At 34.5% G+C, this 18169-nt stretch overlaps 1 protein-coding gene across 1 annotated transcript in view; it reads right to left on the bottom strand.

Annotated features, from left to right (window-relative positions):
* Positions 1-18169, bottom strand: part of NEURL1 (neuralized E3 ubiquitin protein ligase 1) — a 245146-nt gene that overhangs the window by 131505 nt on the left and 95472 nt on the right. Inside the window, exon 3 of the mRNA XM_053692440.1 lies at positions 17633-17954. Coding sequence (XP_053548415.1) covers positions 17633-17954 — 322 coding nt within the window. The remainder of the gene's footprint in view (positions 1-17632; positions 17955-18169) is intronic.

Below are 18169 nucleotides of genomic sequence, written 5' to 3' on the forward strand. Positions count from 1 at the left end.
GCATCATTAGTATTAATTACCACCAGCTGTAATAAAATTAGTCTCACATGTGTTTAAGTCATGTAAAGCAGGCAAAGTTAGTCAAGAGGGAATCGGTTGCTGGTATCATTAACTAATAATAGACCTTGCTCATTATAATGATAATGGAATAGTTTACCAAACAGTTTTTTTAAGAGCTATTTAAAGGGATATGAACACCCCTACACACACACACATATATATACAAATATGTTTACATACGTACATTTCGTGCATACATACGACTTTTTCAAGGTAATCTGTGTCTTCTCCTTCCCTCTTTTATAATCTATATCCTAATGCTATACTGCCATTTTGGAAGTGGTCATGTTGGAATTCAAATATAATTAATTCCTATTAATCCACCATATTTAAAATGGGCAACATCATTTTATAAGTCTTTTCTTATATTTCCTAGAATTTTATTGTATTTAAATCCAAGTTTTTAGCGTTATATACACAAAGGTAGTAATCTATTCAGAATGGTAAATATCATATTTGTGAGCTGTTTGTTTAGAAGTATGTACAATTCGAACAGTATAACTAATAAGATGTTTTACTACTAGTCTGATAAGCCATTTGGAACCAATGTGTCCAAAGTATAAATGACATCACTTTTTCAATCAAGACTAACTTATTAGTTACTAGTTGGTAAGCCTTTCCAGGGGGCAGTCTATGTGTTGTTAATAAAATAAAAAATAGAACTACAAAAAAAAAATAAACAAATTATCAAAAATAAAAAAATTAAACCTAATCCCTATGAAAATAAAAAGCCCCCCCCCCCAATAAAATCACCCCCTAATCTAATGCTAAACTACCAATAGCCCTTAAAAGGGCTTTTTGTGGGGCATTGCCCTAAGTTAAACAGCTCTTTTGCAGTTACCAAAAATTCTAAGTCCCCCCTAGCAGTAAAACCCACCACTCACCAAACCCCCCAAAATAAATAAACCTAACACTAAAAAACCTAAACTATCCGTTGCCCTGAAAAGGGCATTTGTATGGGCATTCAGATCTTTTGCTGCCCATGTAAAAAAAAATGAAATAAACCTGTCTAACCCCCCAAAACCTTTATCCCTATGAAAATAAAAAGCCCCCCAAAATAAAAATACCCCCTAATCTAAGAATAAACTACCAATACCCCTTAAATGGCCTTTTGTAGGGCATTGCCCTAAGTTTAACAGCTCTATTAAAGGATTACTTTCTGATATAATTTTTAAGCTAAACAACTAACATATTAAAGTTAATAAACATTAATTAAAACCTACTGACCTATATTTTCTCCAAAACGAAGTTTCATAATGTTCTAAAAGTTATATCTTTTATTCGCTGATGATGTCACGTTATCCTGCCCACTATTTTCAGCACTGCATGTTCAAAATACTTAAAGCAATAAATTTGTGTTTAAAGCGCCATTTTGAAACCTAGGTATTGTAAACGGATTGGTACAGAGCAAAGGATACCCACGGAGTGGGTTTGGAAAACAAATTTGATGACAAGATTTCTGATATACGGTAGAGATATGTTAATTAAATGCTATTGATAAAAAGCGTATTTGGGGTAGTTAGTTAGTAACAGGCATAGAAAATATTTACTTACAGTGGCCCTTTAAGAATTAAACATACTAAGACCCCCTAACAGTAAAACCTCCCACCCATCAAACCCCCCCAAAATAAAAAAACCTAACACTAAAAAACCTAAACTATCCATTGCCCTGAAAAGTAAATTTTTGGGGCATTGCCCTTAAAAGGACATTCAGCTCTTTTGCTGCCCATCCCTAATGTAAAAAAAATAATAATTTTTAAATAAACCTGTCTAACCCCCAAAATTAAAAAAAATAAACCTAAATTTAAATTAAGCTAAAATTACAGAAAATAAAAATCAAAACTACCAAAGTTTAAAAAATTAAACCTAATCCCTATGAAAATAAAAAAGCCCCCCCAAAATAAAAACACCTCCTAATCTAAGAATAAACTACCAATACCCCTTAAAAGGGCCTTTTGTAGGGCATTGCCCTAAGTTTACCAGTTCTTTTAAGAATTAAACATACTAAGACCCCCTAACAGTAAAACCCCCCAACCAAACCCCCCCAAAATAAAAAAAACTAACACTAAAAAACCTAAACTATCCATTGCCCTGAAAAGGGCATTTTGTATGAGCTCTTTTGCTGCCCATCCCTAATGTAATTTTTTTTTTTTTTTAAATAAACCTGTCTAACCTCCCAAAATTAAAAAAATTAAACCTAAATTTAAATTAAGCTAAAATTACAGAAAATAAAAAAATCTAATATTACAGAAAATAAAAAAACAAAACTACTAAAGTTCAAAAATTAAACCTAATCCCTATGAAAATAAAAAAGCCCCCCAAAATAAAAACACCCCCTAATCTAAGAATAAACTACCAATACCCCTTAAAAGGGCCTTTTGTAGGGCATTGCCCTAAGTTTAACAGTTCTTTTAAGAATTAAACATACTAAGACCCCCTAACAGTAAAACCCCCACCCACTAAACCCCCAAAATAAAAAAACTAACGCTAAAAAACCTAAACTATCCATTGCCCTGAAAAGGGAATTTGTATGGGCATTGCCCTTAAAAGGGCATTCAGCTCTTTTGCTGCCCATCCCTAATCTAAAAATAAAATAAAATAAATAAATAAAAAAAAACTAACACTAAAGCCCCAAATAGATACTCACGGGTCCTGAAGTCCGGTGGAGAAGGTCCTCTTCCATGCGGTGACGTCTTCTTCCAAGCGGGGACCTCTTCTTTCTTCATCCAGGACAGCGGAACTGAAGACCGGAGACGGCGGAACTGAAGACAGGCGACCGCAGAGCCATGGAGCGTGGAGAATCCTATTCTTCCGATTGCCGCCGTACACTGAATAGTGAATTCAAGGTACGTGATTAAAGATGGCGTCCCTTGAATTCCTATTGGCTGATTTGATTCTTCAAATTCAAATCAGCCAATAGGATGAGAGCTAATGAAATCCTATTGGCTGTTTAAATCAGCCAATAGAATTTCAGTAGCTCTCATCCTATTTGCTGATTTGAATTTGAAGGATCAAATCAGCCAATAGTTCCGCTGTCCTGGATGAAGAAAGAAGAGATCTCCGCTTGGAAGAAGATGTCGGCCACTTGGAAGAAGACTTCACCGCATGGAAGAGGACCTTCTCCGCTGGACTTCAGGACCCGTGAGTATCTATTTGGGGCTTTAGGTGTTAGGTTTTTTTTTTGTTTGTTTTTTTTTTAGATTAGGGATGGGAAGCAAAAGAGCTGAATGCCCTTACAAATGCCCTTTAACGGGCAATGGATAGTTTAGGTTTTTTAGTGCTAGGTTTTTTATTTTGGGGGGGTTGGTGGGTGGGGGGGTTATACTGTTAGAGGGTCTTAGTATGTTTAATTCTTAAAAGAGCCCTACAAAAGGCCCTTTTAAGGGCTATTGGTAGTTTATTCTTAGATTAGGCGGTGTTTTTATTTTGGGGGTCGTTATTTTCATAGGGATTAGGTTTAATTTTTTAAACTTTGGTAATTTTGTTTTTTTTATTTTCTGTAATGTTAGCCTTTTTTATGTTTTGTAATCGTAGTTTTTTTATTTTTTGTAACTTTAGTATTTTTTAGTTTAGGTAATTAAGGTTAATTTAGGGGGTACTAGGTTAGGGGGCTTAGAAATTTAATTAGTTATTTGCGTTCTGGATTTTGGCGGTTTAAGGGGTTAATAAGTTAATTAGGTTTATTGCAATTTGGGGGGGTTTCGGTTTAGGGGTTAATAGGTTATTAGGTTTATTACGATGTGTGGGTTTTGTGGTTTAGGGGTTAGTAGGGTAATTAGGTTTATTGCGATGTGGGGGTTTTGCGGTTTAGGGGTGAATAGGTTAATTATGTTTATTGTGATGTGGGGGTTTTGCAGTTTAGGGGTTAATAGGGTAATTAGGTTTATTGCCATGTGGGGGTTTTGCAGTTTAGGGGTTAATTGTGTTTATTGCGATGTGGGGGTTTTACTGTTTACGTGTTAATAGGGTAATTAGGTTTATTGTGATGTGGGTGGTTGACGGTTAAGGGATTAAGGGGTTAATTACTTTATTATTTTGCGATGTGTGGGTTTGCAGTGTAGGTGTTAATTCTTCGTGTGGGAGTTTCTTTTTTTTTTTGTTATATTTCGTGTGGGCGGTGTTTTTTTTTTGTAATGCTCTGTTTGCCTTCACTGCATCCTGGTGGATTCCAAAAATGGCAGGGTGGTAAAAGAATCCACCTTCTCGCACTGCCAACATTCCATTGAGGATGCGTGCGCAACTGCTGACGGACATTACAAACGCAATTATAGTATAGATACTGTTCAAATTTTACATACTACTAAACAAACAGCTTAAAATGAATGTAAATTTGAGCATACTCGCTCAAGTCATAGGATATAATTTAAAAAATTTGAACATATATGAGAATATAGTACAATTTTACAATTTATAATCCTTAAATCGCGACTCAGATGATAATCACAAATATGATATTTACCATTCTGAATAGATTACTATCTTTGTGTATATAATGCTAAAAACTGAGACTTAAATACATTAAAATTCTAGGAAATATAAGAAAAGACAGGTAAAAAGATGTTGCCAATTTTCAATGGTGGATTAATAGGAATTAATTATATTTGAATTCCAACATGACCACTTCAAAAATGGCAGTATAGGATTAGGACATAGACTATAACAGAGAAATGGAGAGAACGTACATTACTTCCTTTAAAAGTCATATGTATATGGCGAAACGTAAATCAGAATTTTATGTCATAGCCACGCCCCCGCAATATCATCACAAGGAAAGGTATGGTGAGAATATCGGACACAAGGCAGAAGAGTTTGTGGTATGAACTGCAATCTTATCCACTTCCATCCTGCTAGAGTATCAGAATATGCTGCCCAATGAGAGCATACAGTGGTCAGATACCCGAGTGACTATTCCTGGGGAGCGATATTGTGGCTTTTTATATATGTTTTAATTGTTTTTAATAAATGCTTGTTCTATACAACACACAGAATATTGCCACATGAATACAGGGTACCTGGAAATATAAAACCAGGTGTGCATCATCTCCAGAGCCGATTAGGCTCATTTATACATGAGCAGCCCCTTGGCAGTTTCGGGTGTATTTGTTCACATATTGGGGCCGATTTATCAACCCCCGAATGCAGCCATATGCTGCTATTTCAGCTGGAAACAGGAGTTAAGAAGCAGCGGTCTTAGAACTGCTGCTCCTTAAGTCGTCCACCACCTCTGAGGCAGTGGACAGAAATTAGTCAGATCAGATACGATCGGGTTGATTGACACCCCCTGCTACCGGCCGATTGGCTGCGAATCTGCAGGGGGCGGTATTGCACAAGCATTTCACCAGAAATGATTGTGCAATAAAAAATGCCGACAGTGTATGCTGATGTCCGCCCGCACAATGATAATTCAGCCCCATAAACTGTACTTCACTATTATATTTAATTTTTTCTTAAGGAAAGAAGAATATACCTTACTTTTTAAGTAAAAGATCTTTTTATCACAAGTGAGCACTGTACGTTTATTTTATAAAGATTTTGGAATAGTCTGGTGCCACCGATCGCCAGCTAGCTGGTAGTATGTTGGTGCGCCTGAACTTTCCTCCCAGTTTTTCAACAAAGAATACAAAGCAAACAAAGTTTAATAATATAAGTCAATTGAAAAGTCTCTTTAAAATTGCATGCTCTGTCTTAACATTGAAAGTTTAATTTTGACTTTGATGTCGATTTTAGTTTTGTCTCTTCCAATCCATTAGAATTTGCAGTACAAATTACCATATTACTAAGTAGCAGTTTCATCTCTAGTAATTTTTTCAATTCTATCCCAGTCTATTAGAATCACCAACTTTCGAAAATTCTATAACATCTGTGTTTCCTATATTCGTATTAGGCAAGTATGCAAAAAGATATCTCAGGCTATTTGTAATGTTTTCCCAGACCAACTCAGGAGCAATGTGAAAGTAAATAACATAGTGATATGTTAATTCAGTATTGATGATGACTGTCTTATGTGCTTGAATGCAGTTTTTTTTTCTTCAGTAACCTATATCTAAAGGCTCAGAGATGGCATGGGACTGAATGAACAACTAAACCTGCATAACAAGTAATCACCTTATTGTCATTTTTTCTATGTGATCTGCTGTAATTACTTACGATGTCCTGTCAATACAGAACCTTAAGAGGATAGGAAAGTCAAAATTAAATTTGCATGATTCAGATAGAGCATGTCATTTTAACCCTTTGGCTGCTAAGCCATTTCCCACCTGGGTGCTAATATTTTATTTAAATTTTTTTATTTTTGACATTTTTTTTTTTTTTTTTTTTTTACTTTTTTTTTTTTTTTTACAGACCCCCAAGACTTACACTGTTGGAAAGGTTAGGCGATTACCTTTTCAATGGTGGGTCTTGGGGGTCTGTAGCTGCTTAGATGCCTGAGATACAGGCTTCTAAGCAGCATGCCCCCTCCTCCTATACTTAACATTGTTAAGTATAAATAAAGTTGCGCGGTGACGTCATCACGTAATTACGCGTGACGTCACTGGGCATTACGTGAAGCCCCGGCGATGCCTGTCACTCTACAGGCATGATCGCCTGGGTAGAAGCAGTTAGGAGCCCCCAGATCTCCCTCAAGGTGGGAGAGTGCTCATGACGGCTCTGAGCCATCATTAGCACCAGAGTGAGAAACTCTGTGACGACTCAGAGCCGTCATTAGCACTCAAAGGGTTAAGACACTTTTAAATTCACTTCTATTTTCAAATGTGCTTCGTTCTCTTAGTATCCCTTGTTAAAAAATGAATATGCACATATCCTACACTAGTGGGAGCTGCTGCTAATTGGTGCCTGCATACATTTGTCTCTTGTGATTGGCTAAATAGATATTTCCAGCTTCCTGTCAGTAGTGCAATGCTGTCCCTTCAGCAATGGATAACAAGAGAATGAAGACAATTTCATAATAGAATTAAATTGGAAAGTTGTTTAAAATTGTATGTTTTATCTGAATCATAAAAGAGAATTTTGGGGTTTACTATCCCTTTAAAATGATAGTAAACGCTTCCCTTTTTAAAATCAGATCCGTAATATTAGTGATAATTTAGATGGAGTTTAATTTATCAGTTGTAACAAAGATGCACTATAACTTACTTTTTAATATAAATATGAAATTCAAATACCCAGCGCTCCACCACCCACTTCAAAAGTCAATTTTTCTGTGAGCTAACGGTTTGAATTGTTGTCCAATCAGCACTCTCCCCATATGGCACTTTTGTTGTAGCTAGAGAGCTGATTGGAGAACAATTCAAACCGTTAGCTCACAGAAAAATTGACTTTTGAAGTGGGCGGTGTAGCGCAAGGGATTTGAATTATATATTAAAAGGTTATAGCGCATCTTTGTTACAACTGATAAATAAAACTCCATCTAAAATATCACCAACATTCCGTATCTGATTTCAAATAGGGGAGAATTTACTATCATTTTAATATAAGCAAGGATTCTAAGATACCATTGTGTATAGCTGGAAAACAAGGATTTATAAATCTGCCAATTTCATCTGAAACCACTAATGTAAAAAAATATAACACAAAAACAAGAGCTTAGAAATTCTATTTGTTTTATTAAAACATTTATTTATATGAACTGTTATCTTTAACTGCGGGAACAAAATGTTTGTCTTACTAAGATTAATTGTGATGAAGCATGATGAACATATTCATACTGCCAGGTTACAAAATAAAGCAAACCGAATAAAACAGTTAAAAACTGCTTTACTGTGAACTTTTGTTCAATTAAACAATTTATAGCCCTTCGGATCTGCCAAAATTTCATTATCTAATAATAAACTTCTCACTAACGTAGAACTAACAGTTAAAGTAACAATCACCACAACAAACTGCACAACAATTAGAGACATAAAAGTCCTTAAAGGGATATAAAACCCAAAACTGTTCTTTAATTCAGACAGAGCATTCAATTTTAAAAAACATGTTTGTTTTAATTTAAAAAAAAAAAAAGCAAATTTTTTTAAATAAAAACAAAAAAAAACTCATACATTTGGGGCCAGTTGGGGACATTTAGAAAATACATTCTCTGAGCTCACGATAGCAATAACCAGCTGGTTATTTATCTTGTGCTTGTAAATGGTCGCATTTTCTTTGAATGCATCATTCTACGTAGCATTTGTTTAGTGTTTAATATCCCTTTAATAGAAGTTTTACCTCACTTATTTACCAGAAGGCTCAGAGAAACCTATTATTTTCGCAACATTATATCTCAGGATAATACCTAAACATATTATAAAATTGCAAATAAGGTATTCCAAGAGGTTTCCCAATTCTTCTCAAATGACACACCTATTTATTCCCTATGTTCTTTTTTCCATACCGCAGAGGCTAACATGCATTCTACATTTGTAATCTAGCTTTTCTATCTACATGCAGCACAGTGATTGCTTAGATCAGTGCAGGGGATTTTTTTACTGTTGGTCCTGACTACCACAATAAAGAAAACCAGGTATAAATGTTTTCAAGAGGTGTCTTCCTGGACTGTTTTTGGTTTTCAAAAACATGTAAATTTTGCTAACAAAATAGTTGTAGTTGCTTTAAAACACTATTATTATGCAGATGTTTTGTAATGCAGTGATTAATTGCTGATATGGAACATGAATAAATACAATTACTTCCAGGTCCTTTAAAATGGAAAGCCTATTCTGCCAAAATATTTATTAAATAAAATGTATATTTTATAAGAAAAGTCAAATTTACTGATTTACTTTTCAGCTTGTAACTAATAAAAAAAAATCATGCATTTTTACATGGGACTTTTTTTTAAGACTTTTTAACAATTTTAATAAAAAAAATATAAATAATTTATTTACTTATCAGGTTATAAAGCTAATTAAATAAATTCATGGATTTTTACATGAGATCTTTCTTTTTACTATTTTATTAAAAAACATAATTTATGCTTACCTGATAAATTTATTTCTCTTATAGTGTATTCAGTCCACGGGTCATCCATTACTTATGGGATTATATCTCCTTCCCAACAGGAAGTTGCAAGAGGATTACCCAAGCAGAGCTGCTATATAGCTCCTCCCCTCACATGTCATACCCAGTCATTCTCTTGCAACTCAACTAGATAGGTCGTTGAAAATATAAATAAATAAATAGTGCCTAATTATAACTAAAAATACACTTAAAGGGACAAAATAGAATTGTTTTTGTTTTAAAAGATAGATAATCCCTTTATTACCCATTCTCCAGTTTTGCATAACCAACACAGTTATATGAATATACTTTTTACCTCTGTGATTACCTTGTATCTAGGAACCTTCTGACAGCCCCCTGATCACATGACTTTTTATTTATTATATATTAACTTGATTTTAGTACTGTGTTGTGCTAACTCTTAAATAACTCCTCGGGCGTGAACACAATGTTATCTACAAGGCCCACATGAACTAGCAGTTGCCTGTTGTGAAAAGCAAATAAAAAAGCATGTGATAAGAGGCTGTCTGTAGTGGCTTAGAAACAGGTAGGAATATAGAGGTTTAAATGATATAAAGTATATTACTATAACAACGTTGGTTGTGCAAAGCTGGGGAATGGGTAGTAAAGACGTTATCTATCTTTTAAAAAAATAACAATTTTAGTGTAGACTGTCCCTTTATATAAAAATTAAAATATTTGGGATTTTAGTTCAAATTCTTTTATTTTTCCTCTTTTTTAACCATTATTTTAATGCAAAAACCTGTGTTATGATTAGAGTAATGGATGACTAGTAACATTATTGAAAATGTCATCTCTGTTTTGCCAACACGGCAGATGGAATTATTGTTCTGCACGTAATGTAAGTATTGCAAATATTTTTATGAGATTTTTAACTGGTGTAAACCAGAAAAGAGCAGATGCATTGGATCTTACAGGGAACAATGTGCGTGGGCCATAATGTATATCCCTAGCAATGGAAAAGAACAGTACATATTCTACACATGTTTATACAAAATAGTCTACAGTACAGAAAAAGAGCAGGTCATGGACAAAGAGATGTATCATGGGAATAGTTTCTGTCACTAGTCGGAAAAACTTTATTAGTATTTTGTCTATTTTTAATAAAAAACTCAGGCTCTATTAGCGTTTTTAAGATATAGATGCTGCTTCCCTGATTATAACAGAGAGTGACTCAAATTCACGGATGTGATGAGGGTCAGGTATAAATGTTTTTGAGCTCCGAAATTTTTAAGTTGTGATGTTGAGGCAAGTTTTGTGGGATTTTTTGCACCGGAAAAAAATAAATTTTGTTTCAAGAGCAGGTTTTCTTGACTATAGACCAGTGTTTGTAACAATGTTAAAGCGACAGTCTACACCAGAATTTTTATTGTTTTAAAAGATAGATAATCCCTTTATTACCCATTCCCCAGTTTTGCATAACCAACACAGTTATGTTTATATACTTTTTACCTCTGTGATTATCTTGTATTTAAGCCTCTGCAAACTGCCTCTTTATTTCAGTTCTTTTGACAGACTTGCAGTTTAGCCAATTAGTGCTGGCTCCCAGATAACTTCACGTGCATGAGCACAGTGTTATCTATATGAAACACATGAACTAACACCCTCTAGTGGTGACAAACTGTTAAAATGCATTCTGAAAAGAGGTGGCCTTCAAGGTCTAAGAAATTAGCATATGAACCTCCTAGGTTAAGCGTTCAACTAAGAATACCAAGAAAACAAAGCAAAATTGGTGTAAATTGGAAAATTGTTTAAAATTACATGCTCTATCTGAATCATGAAAGTTTATTTTGGACTAGACTGTCCCTTTAAACATATACTGCCTAAGACACACGTACATGAGCCTACCTCAGTATGCTCTCAACTGCAAGGCGTGCAACAAAGGATACCAAGGGAAAAGGTAAATTTAATAAAAGAAGTTAACAAATATATTTCTTAAAAAAATGAATCTATCTGAATCTTGAAAGTTTAATTTTGACTTTCATGCCCCCGTAAAGATAGCCCAATGCATCTTTGGAGTTTTTTATATAAATTAAAGGGACATGAAACTCAAAAGTTGTCTTTCATAATTTAGACTGAGTATAAAATATTACAAAAACTTTCCAATTAATTTTTATTACCAAATTGACTTTGTTCTCTTGGTATAATTTGTAGGTAGGGAAGGAGGCTCAGGAGCGTGTACATCTCTGGAGCACTATATAGCAGCAGTTTTGCATAAAACCTTTGCTTCCAGAGTGCTGCAAATGTGCAAGCCACCTACCTAGGTATCCTTTTCAGCAAACAATACAATGAGAACAAAGAGAATTTGATAAAAGAAGTAAATTGAAAAACCTTTTTAAAATGCTAGGCTCTTTCTGAATCATGAATAAAGAATGTTTGAGTTTCACATCCCTTTAACCCCTTAATGACACATGTCCTACAGGGTACATCATACAAAAACTGGTCTTTAAAGACCAAGGACGTACCCTGTACGTCGTTGGGGGTTTTAAGCGTCTGGAAGCCATCCTGATTGCTTCCAGCCGCTTTCAAGGTATTGCCGTGATACCTCGATATTGAGGCATCACTGCAAAACCTTTTTTGCACACCGATGCAGAGAGAGCCACTCTGTGCCAAAGCCAAAGCCATAGATGTCTGCTTCTTCTGAACAAAGGGGATCCCAGTGAAGCATTTACAACCATGTGTGCCATAATTGCACAAGCTGTTTGTAAATAATTTTAGTGAGAAACCTAAAGTTAGTGAAAAAGTTAACGATTTTTTTTATTTGATCGAATTTGGCGGTGAAATGGTGGCATGAAATATATCAAAATGGGCCTAGATCAATACTTTGGGTTGTCTACTACACTACCCTAAAGCTAAAATTAACCCAACAAGCTCCCTACAAGCTACCTAATTAACCCCTTCACTGCTCAGCCTAATACAAGTGTGGTGCGCAGCGGCATTTAGTGGCCTTTTAATTACCAAAAAGTAATGCCCCAGCCATAAATCTCTGCTATTTCTGAACAAAGGGGATCCCAGAGAAGCATTTACAACCATTTGTGCCATAATTGCACAAGTTGTTTGTAAATAATTTTTAGTGAGAAACCTAAAGTTTGTGACAAAGTTTGTGAAAAAGTAAACAATTTTTTTAATTTGATCGCATTTGGCAGTGAAATGGTGAGATGAAATATACCAAAATGGGCCTAGATCAATACTTTGGGTTGTCTGCTAAAAAAAATATATACATGTCAAGGGATATTCGGGGATTCCTGAGAGATATCAGTGTTCCATTGTAACTATCAATAATTTTGAAAAAAATAAATGGTTTGGAAATAGCAAAGTGCTACTTGTACTTATTGCCCTATAACTTGCAAAAAAGCAAAGAACATGTAAACATTGGGTATTTCTAAACTCAGGAAAAAATTTAGAAACTATTTAGCATGGGTGTTTTTGGTGGTTGTAATGTAAATGTGTAACAGAGTTTGGGGGTGAAAGTTAGAAAAAGTGTGTTTTTTCCATTTTTTCCTTATATTTTATTTATGGTAAATTATAAGATATGAGGAAACCCCCCCAGTATATAATATGTGTGGGTACAGTAAATGAGTAAGAGGAAAATTACAGCTAAACACAAACACCGCAGAAATGTAAAAATAGCCCTGGTCCCAAACGGTCAGAAAATAGAAAAGTGCTGTAGTCCTTAAGGGGTTAACTTTCTTTACCTTTAAACTGGATTCCATTCAAATAGAAGACTGAAAAACACTTTTGCGTTTCCATGACATAGCTTTTGTGTTAGTAAAATGCAATAACATACGGTGCATTATTGGTTATCAGGGCGTAAGGGAAATGTATGCTTTTCACATCTGCTTAAATATAATTGAGCTGAAAAAAAAAGATTATTTATAGTATTTCCCTAAACCTGGCCCATGTCTGAACTTGAATGTTTTAGCTGCTTTAATGACAAAAAGCAAATACACAGTAACATCATGAGATGAAGCCTCTGTCTGGTGGAAATACAAAATATATGATGTGTGTATAAAACTCAATATTATTAATGAATGTTTTTATATAAGACAAGCTTTTAATACCACTTATCCTTCATTCATTCCAAGCTTAGGACAGCTTTAAAATGTCAACGCATCAATATTGCATGTTTATATAGGAAACCGGCTTCTTCCTACTTTTCTGAATTGAGTCCAACATCTTCCTCCTGGACACTATTATATAGAAAAAGTATAGGGTTATTTCAATTGTTCTTGTACTTATATAAAACAAGAGTCTTATTTACACTCATTTCCACCATCTTTCACTGGATATCCATCATTTTGTCTCGGATGAGACAGGAAGAGGGTTAGACTGTGTAATTAATGTATGTTGTCCTTGTGTAACTAGGACTGTAAGGTTAAAGTGACATAACAGACAAGATTTGTCTGCAGTCTAACAATTAAAGAACATACTATGTGAGTGTGAAAATGTTTTAAACATATTAACACCTTGTTTGCTGCAATAGTTTTCAATGACCAAACTCTACCACTACTTGCTTTATTCAGAGGAGCCCATTTGGACCTATTACTGGAGTAAACATAGCTAGCCACTATCATTTTGATGGCAAAACTTGCATTGTTTTGCACTTTCTTATCTAATCCCCGTGCAAATTCCAATTAGGAACAGATATGTGCCAATGGTTAGGCATGCAAAGCCTGCTGTGTGCACTTCCAGTTTTTAGAATCGTAAAACTCTTCAGGCCAGATTACGAGTGTAGCGCAAACCTTTGTGTGTTCTCGATAAGGGGTTTATCGCGGGTGTTTGTACTTGTCAGGTTTACCACTGGTATTACGAGTTGAAAGTAAACGCGATCGATTGAGCACAATCGCAATTAACTTTAGAATGATTTCCGTGTCCTCTGAGCTCTGGTTAACTGTTTCGCGAAACAAAAAGTCTCATAAAAACACATCAAAAATACATTACAAAGTACACTTACACTCATAATAATATTATCTAACAAAAAATATTCAAAATAAATATTGCAAAAAAAAGTTATAAAGGGGCCTATTTATCAAGCTCCGTATGAGCTTGATGTCCCGTGTTTCTGGCGAGCCTTCAGGATCGCCAGAAATACAAGTTATGAAGCAGCGGTCTAAAGACCGCTGCTCCATAACCTGTCCGCCTGCTCTTAGGCGGCGGACAGACATCGCCGGAAATCAACCGGAAATCATATAATGACTTAGATAGCTTGTATTTTTTTTAATTACTGCACCCCATTAAATAAAACATTTTTTAACACCCTCAATATTTTTTTAACGTCTGTATTATGTGAAATCTTCAGCCCATATAACAGATATAGACCTGGAAAAAATTTAATCTTTCAAAAACACCTGTTCTTAGTGAAAGTGACTACATTTAACATACATATCATAATAAAGAAGTTTTACTATATACACAGTGGATATTTAGTTGTGTAATTAGTAACATATTTCACAACATGCATTCTGTTTCACCAAACCAGCATTTTTGTATATTATGAGTTGATTTTTTCTGCTTGGACATTTTACTAAACGTTTCATAAAACAATTTATGGCTTTCAACCAGTAGAATAAAAGTGCTGGATCTTTGTTAGTTGCAGCTGGTTCCTTCTTTGTGAGAGTCACTATGGATGCAAACAAACTGCCAGCTTAACCCCTTTGTTGTCAGAGTCCCGCTGCACATTAGTTGGCCAAATGAATGTTTCATCTCTGTGCCAAAGTGCTTGATGAGTAGACCATGTATTGTTTGCTTTATGGCCTGTTACCAGCATATTAATGTACAGCTAAAGTAAGAAAGCCAAATAAGGAATCTGAAAACTGTGCTGTTAAAGGGACAGTCTAGTCCAAAACAAACTTTCATTATTCAGATAGGGCATGCAATTTAAAAAAAAAATCCAATTTACTTCTATCAACAATTTTGCTTTGTTCTCTTGTTATTCTTAGTTGAAAGCTAAATCTAGGAGGTTCATATGCTAATTTCTAAGCCCTTGAAGGCCGCCTCTTAGCTCAGGGCATTTTTACAGTTTTTCACCACTAGGGGGTGTTAGTTCATGTGTTTCATATAGACAACACTGTGCTCATACACGTGTAGTTCCTAGGAGCCCACATTGATTGGCTAAAATGCAAGTCTGTCAAAAGAACTGAAGTAAGGGGCAGTTTGCAGAGGCTTAGATACAAGGTAATTACAGAGGTAAAATGTGTATTATTATATCGGTGTTGGTTATGCAAAACTAGGGAATGGGTAATAAAGGGATTATCTATCTTTTAAAACAATAAATATTCTGGTGTAGACTGTCCCTTTAAATATTCTGCTGCTTCTATTTGTTTGTAATCTAGATCTGTCAGTGCATATTGTTTAAAGCAGATTTTTAAAACTATATTTAAAGGGACATGAAAAACAAAATTAAACTATCATTGTTAACATATAACATGCATTTAAGAGACTTTTTAATTTACTTATTACATTTACTTCCTTTTATCAATTTACTTCCTTCCACTCTGCATCAAAGGGATACTAAACCCATTTTTTTCCTTTAATGATTCAGATAGAAAATGCAATTTTAAGCAACTTTCTAATTTACTCCTATTACAATTTTTTCTTCGTTCTCTTGCTATCTTTATTTAAAGTGCATGAATGTAACGCTTAGGACCAGATCGATTTAGGTTCAGCACCCTGGATAGCACTTGCTTATTGGGGGCTACAGTTAGCCACCAATAAGCAAGCGTAACCCAGGTTCTGAACCAAAAATGGTCCAGCTCCTAAGCTTTACATTCCTGCTTCACATAGGAAATCAACAAATTATACAGTGGATACGAAATAAAAAAAACAAAAAAAAAAAACAACTTTATTTTACAATTTGATAAAGTTTGGTACAAAACTTCACACAGCCTAGCTTAAAAAGACATGAAAAAAAATATTTTGTGATTGTGAAAGATTATGCAATTTTTAGGTATTATGCACGTCTAGAGTACTACATGGCAGGGAAAAGTGCTGCCATCTAGTGTTCTTGAAAATGTATAACAAAACTGCTGCCATATGTTGTGCGGACACGTGCACACTCCTGATCATACTTGAAGAAAATTTGATAATAGAAGTAAATTGAAACATTGTTTAAAATTGCATGCTGTGTCTGAATCACAAAATACATTGTTATTCATGTCTTTTTAAAGGGATAGTCTAGTCAAAATTAAACTTTCATGATTCAGATAGAGCATGCGATTTTAAGCAACTTTCTAATTTACTCCAATTATCGATTTTTCTTCGTTCTCTTGGTATCTTAGAAGCCGGCCCATTTTTGGTTCAGAACCTGGGTAGCGCTTGCTGATTAGTGTCTAAATGTAGCCATCCAATCACCAAGCGGTACCCAGGTGCTGAACCAAAAATGGGCCGGCTCCTAAGCTTACTTTCCAGTTTTTTTAAATAAAGATACCAAGAGAACGAAGAAAAACTGATGATAGGAATAAATTAGAAAGTTGCTTAAAATTGCATGTTCTATCTGAACCATGAAAGTTTAATTTTGACTAGACTATCCCTTTAAGCTAGGCTGTGTGAATGAAGATGATTTCTATGTAGATTTTTTTTCTGTACCACATTGTATCAAATTGCAAAATAAAGTGTGCTAATTCCTACAGTCTCTCTTATTTTCTTCAAAAATAGTTGGCAACTCTAGTTACTTTGTAGATTAGAAAAAATATTTAAAAGCACATTTAACAATAAATGCTAGACAGTATGATGCATTCTGCATTCAAAGAAAAGATTAGTATCAATAATATGTAGATGCATTTTTTAAAGTTTCATTAGCTGTTTAAATATTGAGAAAATAAGAGTAAAGTTTTAGTGTCTATAAAACAATGGGAGCTGCCATGTTGTAACTTAGGTTACCTTCTCTGCTGTGGCCAATCGGGGACAGTTATAAATAGGTCCCTAGAGTGTGCAATATAACAGTGTTCTGCATTTCCATTTCTATCAGGAACTGAAAAGCTCACAATTTCAGAATGGAATTACAAGAAAACGTGACAAAATAAATAATGAAATTATATTGTAGAGTGTATATATATATATATATATATATATATATATATATAATCCAAGTTTAGAGAAAGCACAATCTTAAGTAGTCCAGTAGCCAAGGTGCACTACCAACCATGATGCACAATTCTTCCACAAAAGTAGGCACTCACTGGTCTTGTATAAAACATGAACATTTATTTAATCCATTAAAAAAAGGTTACATGACGTTTCGGTACATTCCTGTACCTTTATCAAATGTGACCACAATATCAGGAAAAATATTAAAACTTACTGGTTTTAATATTTTTCCTGATATTGCGGTCACATTTGATAAAGGTACAGGAATGTACCGAAACGTCATGTAACCTTTTTTTAATGGATTAAATAAATTTTCATGTTTTATACAAGACCAGTGAGTGCCTACTTTTGTGGAAGAATTATATATATATATATATATATATATATATATGATTTATTATTTTATATTACCATCTCAAAGTGTTTAATAGCCATTTAATACTCAATTTGCAACTTTAGTTATCTTAAAACTTATATAAATGTCACTTACCTAGCAATTCTACACCTCTTGTAAGTCCATAAACATCAATTAAAGCCCAAAGAGGTTCTGTGGTCCGAACTCCACTGAAGAATAACATTGCACCAAAATCATTAACACGGTAAAATACTCGACCTTTCTTATCCACCCAGAATGCAATGATGTTGCCTTCATTTGCAAACTCTTCTGGCAATGCTTTGGCCCAGAATCCACTCTGGGAAACAAGGTCAGGACAAGCATATTTAGGCAAGGTGTCCGGATTAATCCTCGAGGGATCCTTGGAGGTAAAACCAAGTCGAAGAGCTCCACTCCAGCAACATTGTTTTTTAGTAATCTAAAAAAAAAAGTAATAATATAATTTTATTAATTTCAAGTGCAGAGAGATGTATACATTGAATGTCAAAAAAGTGTGCAAGAATAAGTAAAGGGATATGTTACCCAAAAGCTGAATCAGTTGGAAGTGTTGCAGCTTTTGTAAATACATTTCATGCACTCCCCTCTAAGGTCCAGATTACAAGTTGAGTGCAAAATATTGCTTCCGAACTTAGT

This window comes from Bombina bombina, chromosome 9 (genome assembly GCF_027579735.1).
Source record: "Bombina bombina isolate aBomBom1 chromosome 9, aBomBom1.pri, whole genome shotgun sequence".
Taxonomy (NCBI): Eukaryota; Metazoa; Chordata; class Amphibia; order Anura; family Bombinatoridae; genus Bombina; species Bombina bombina.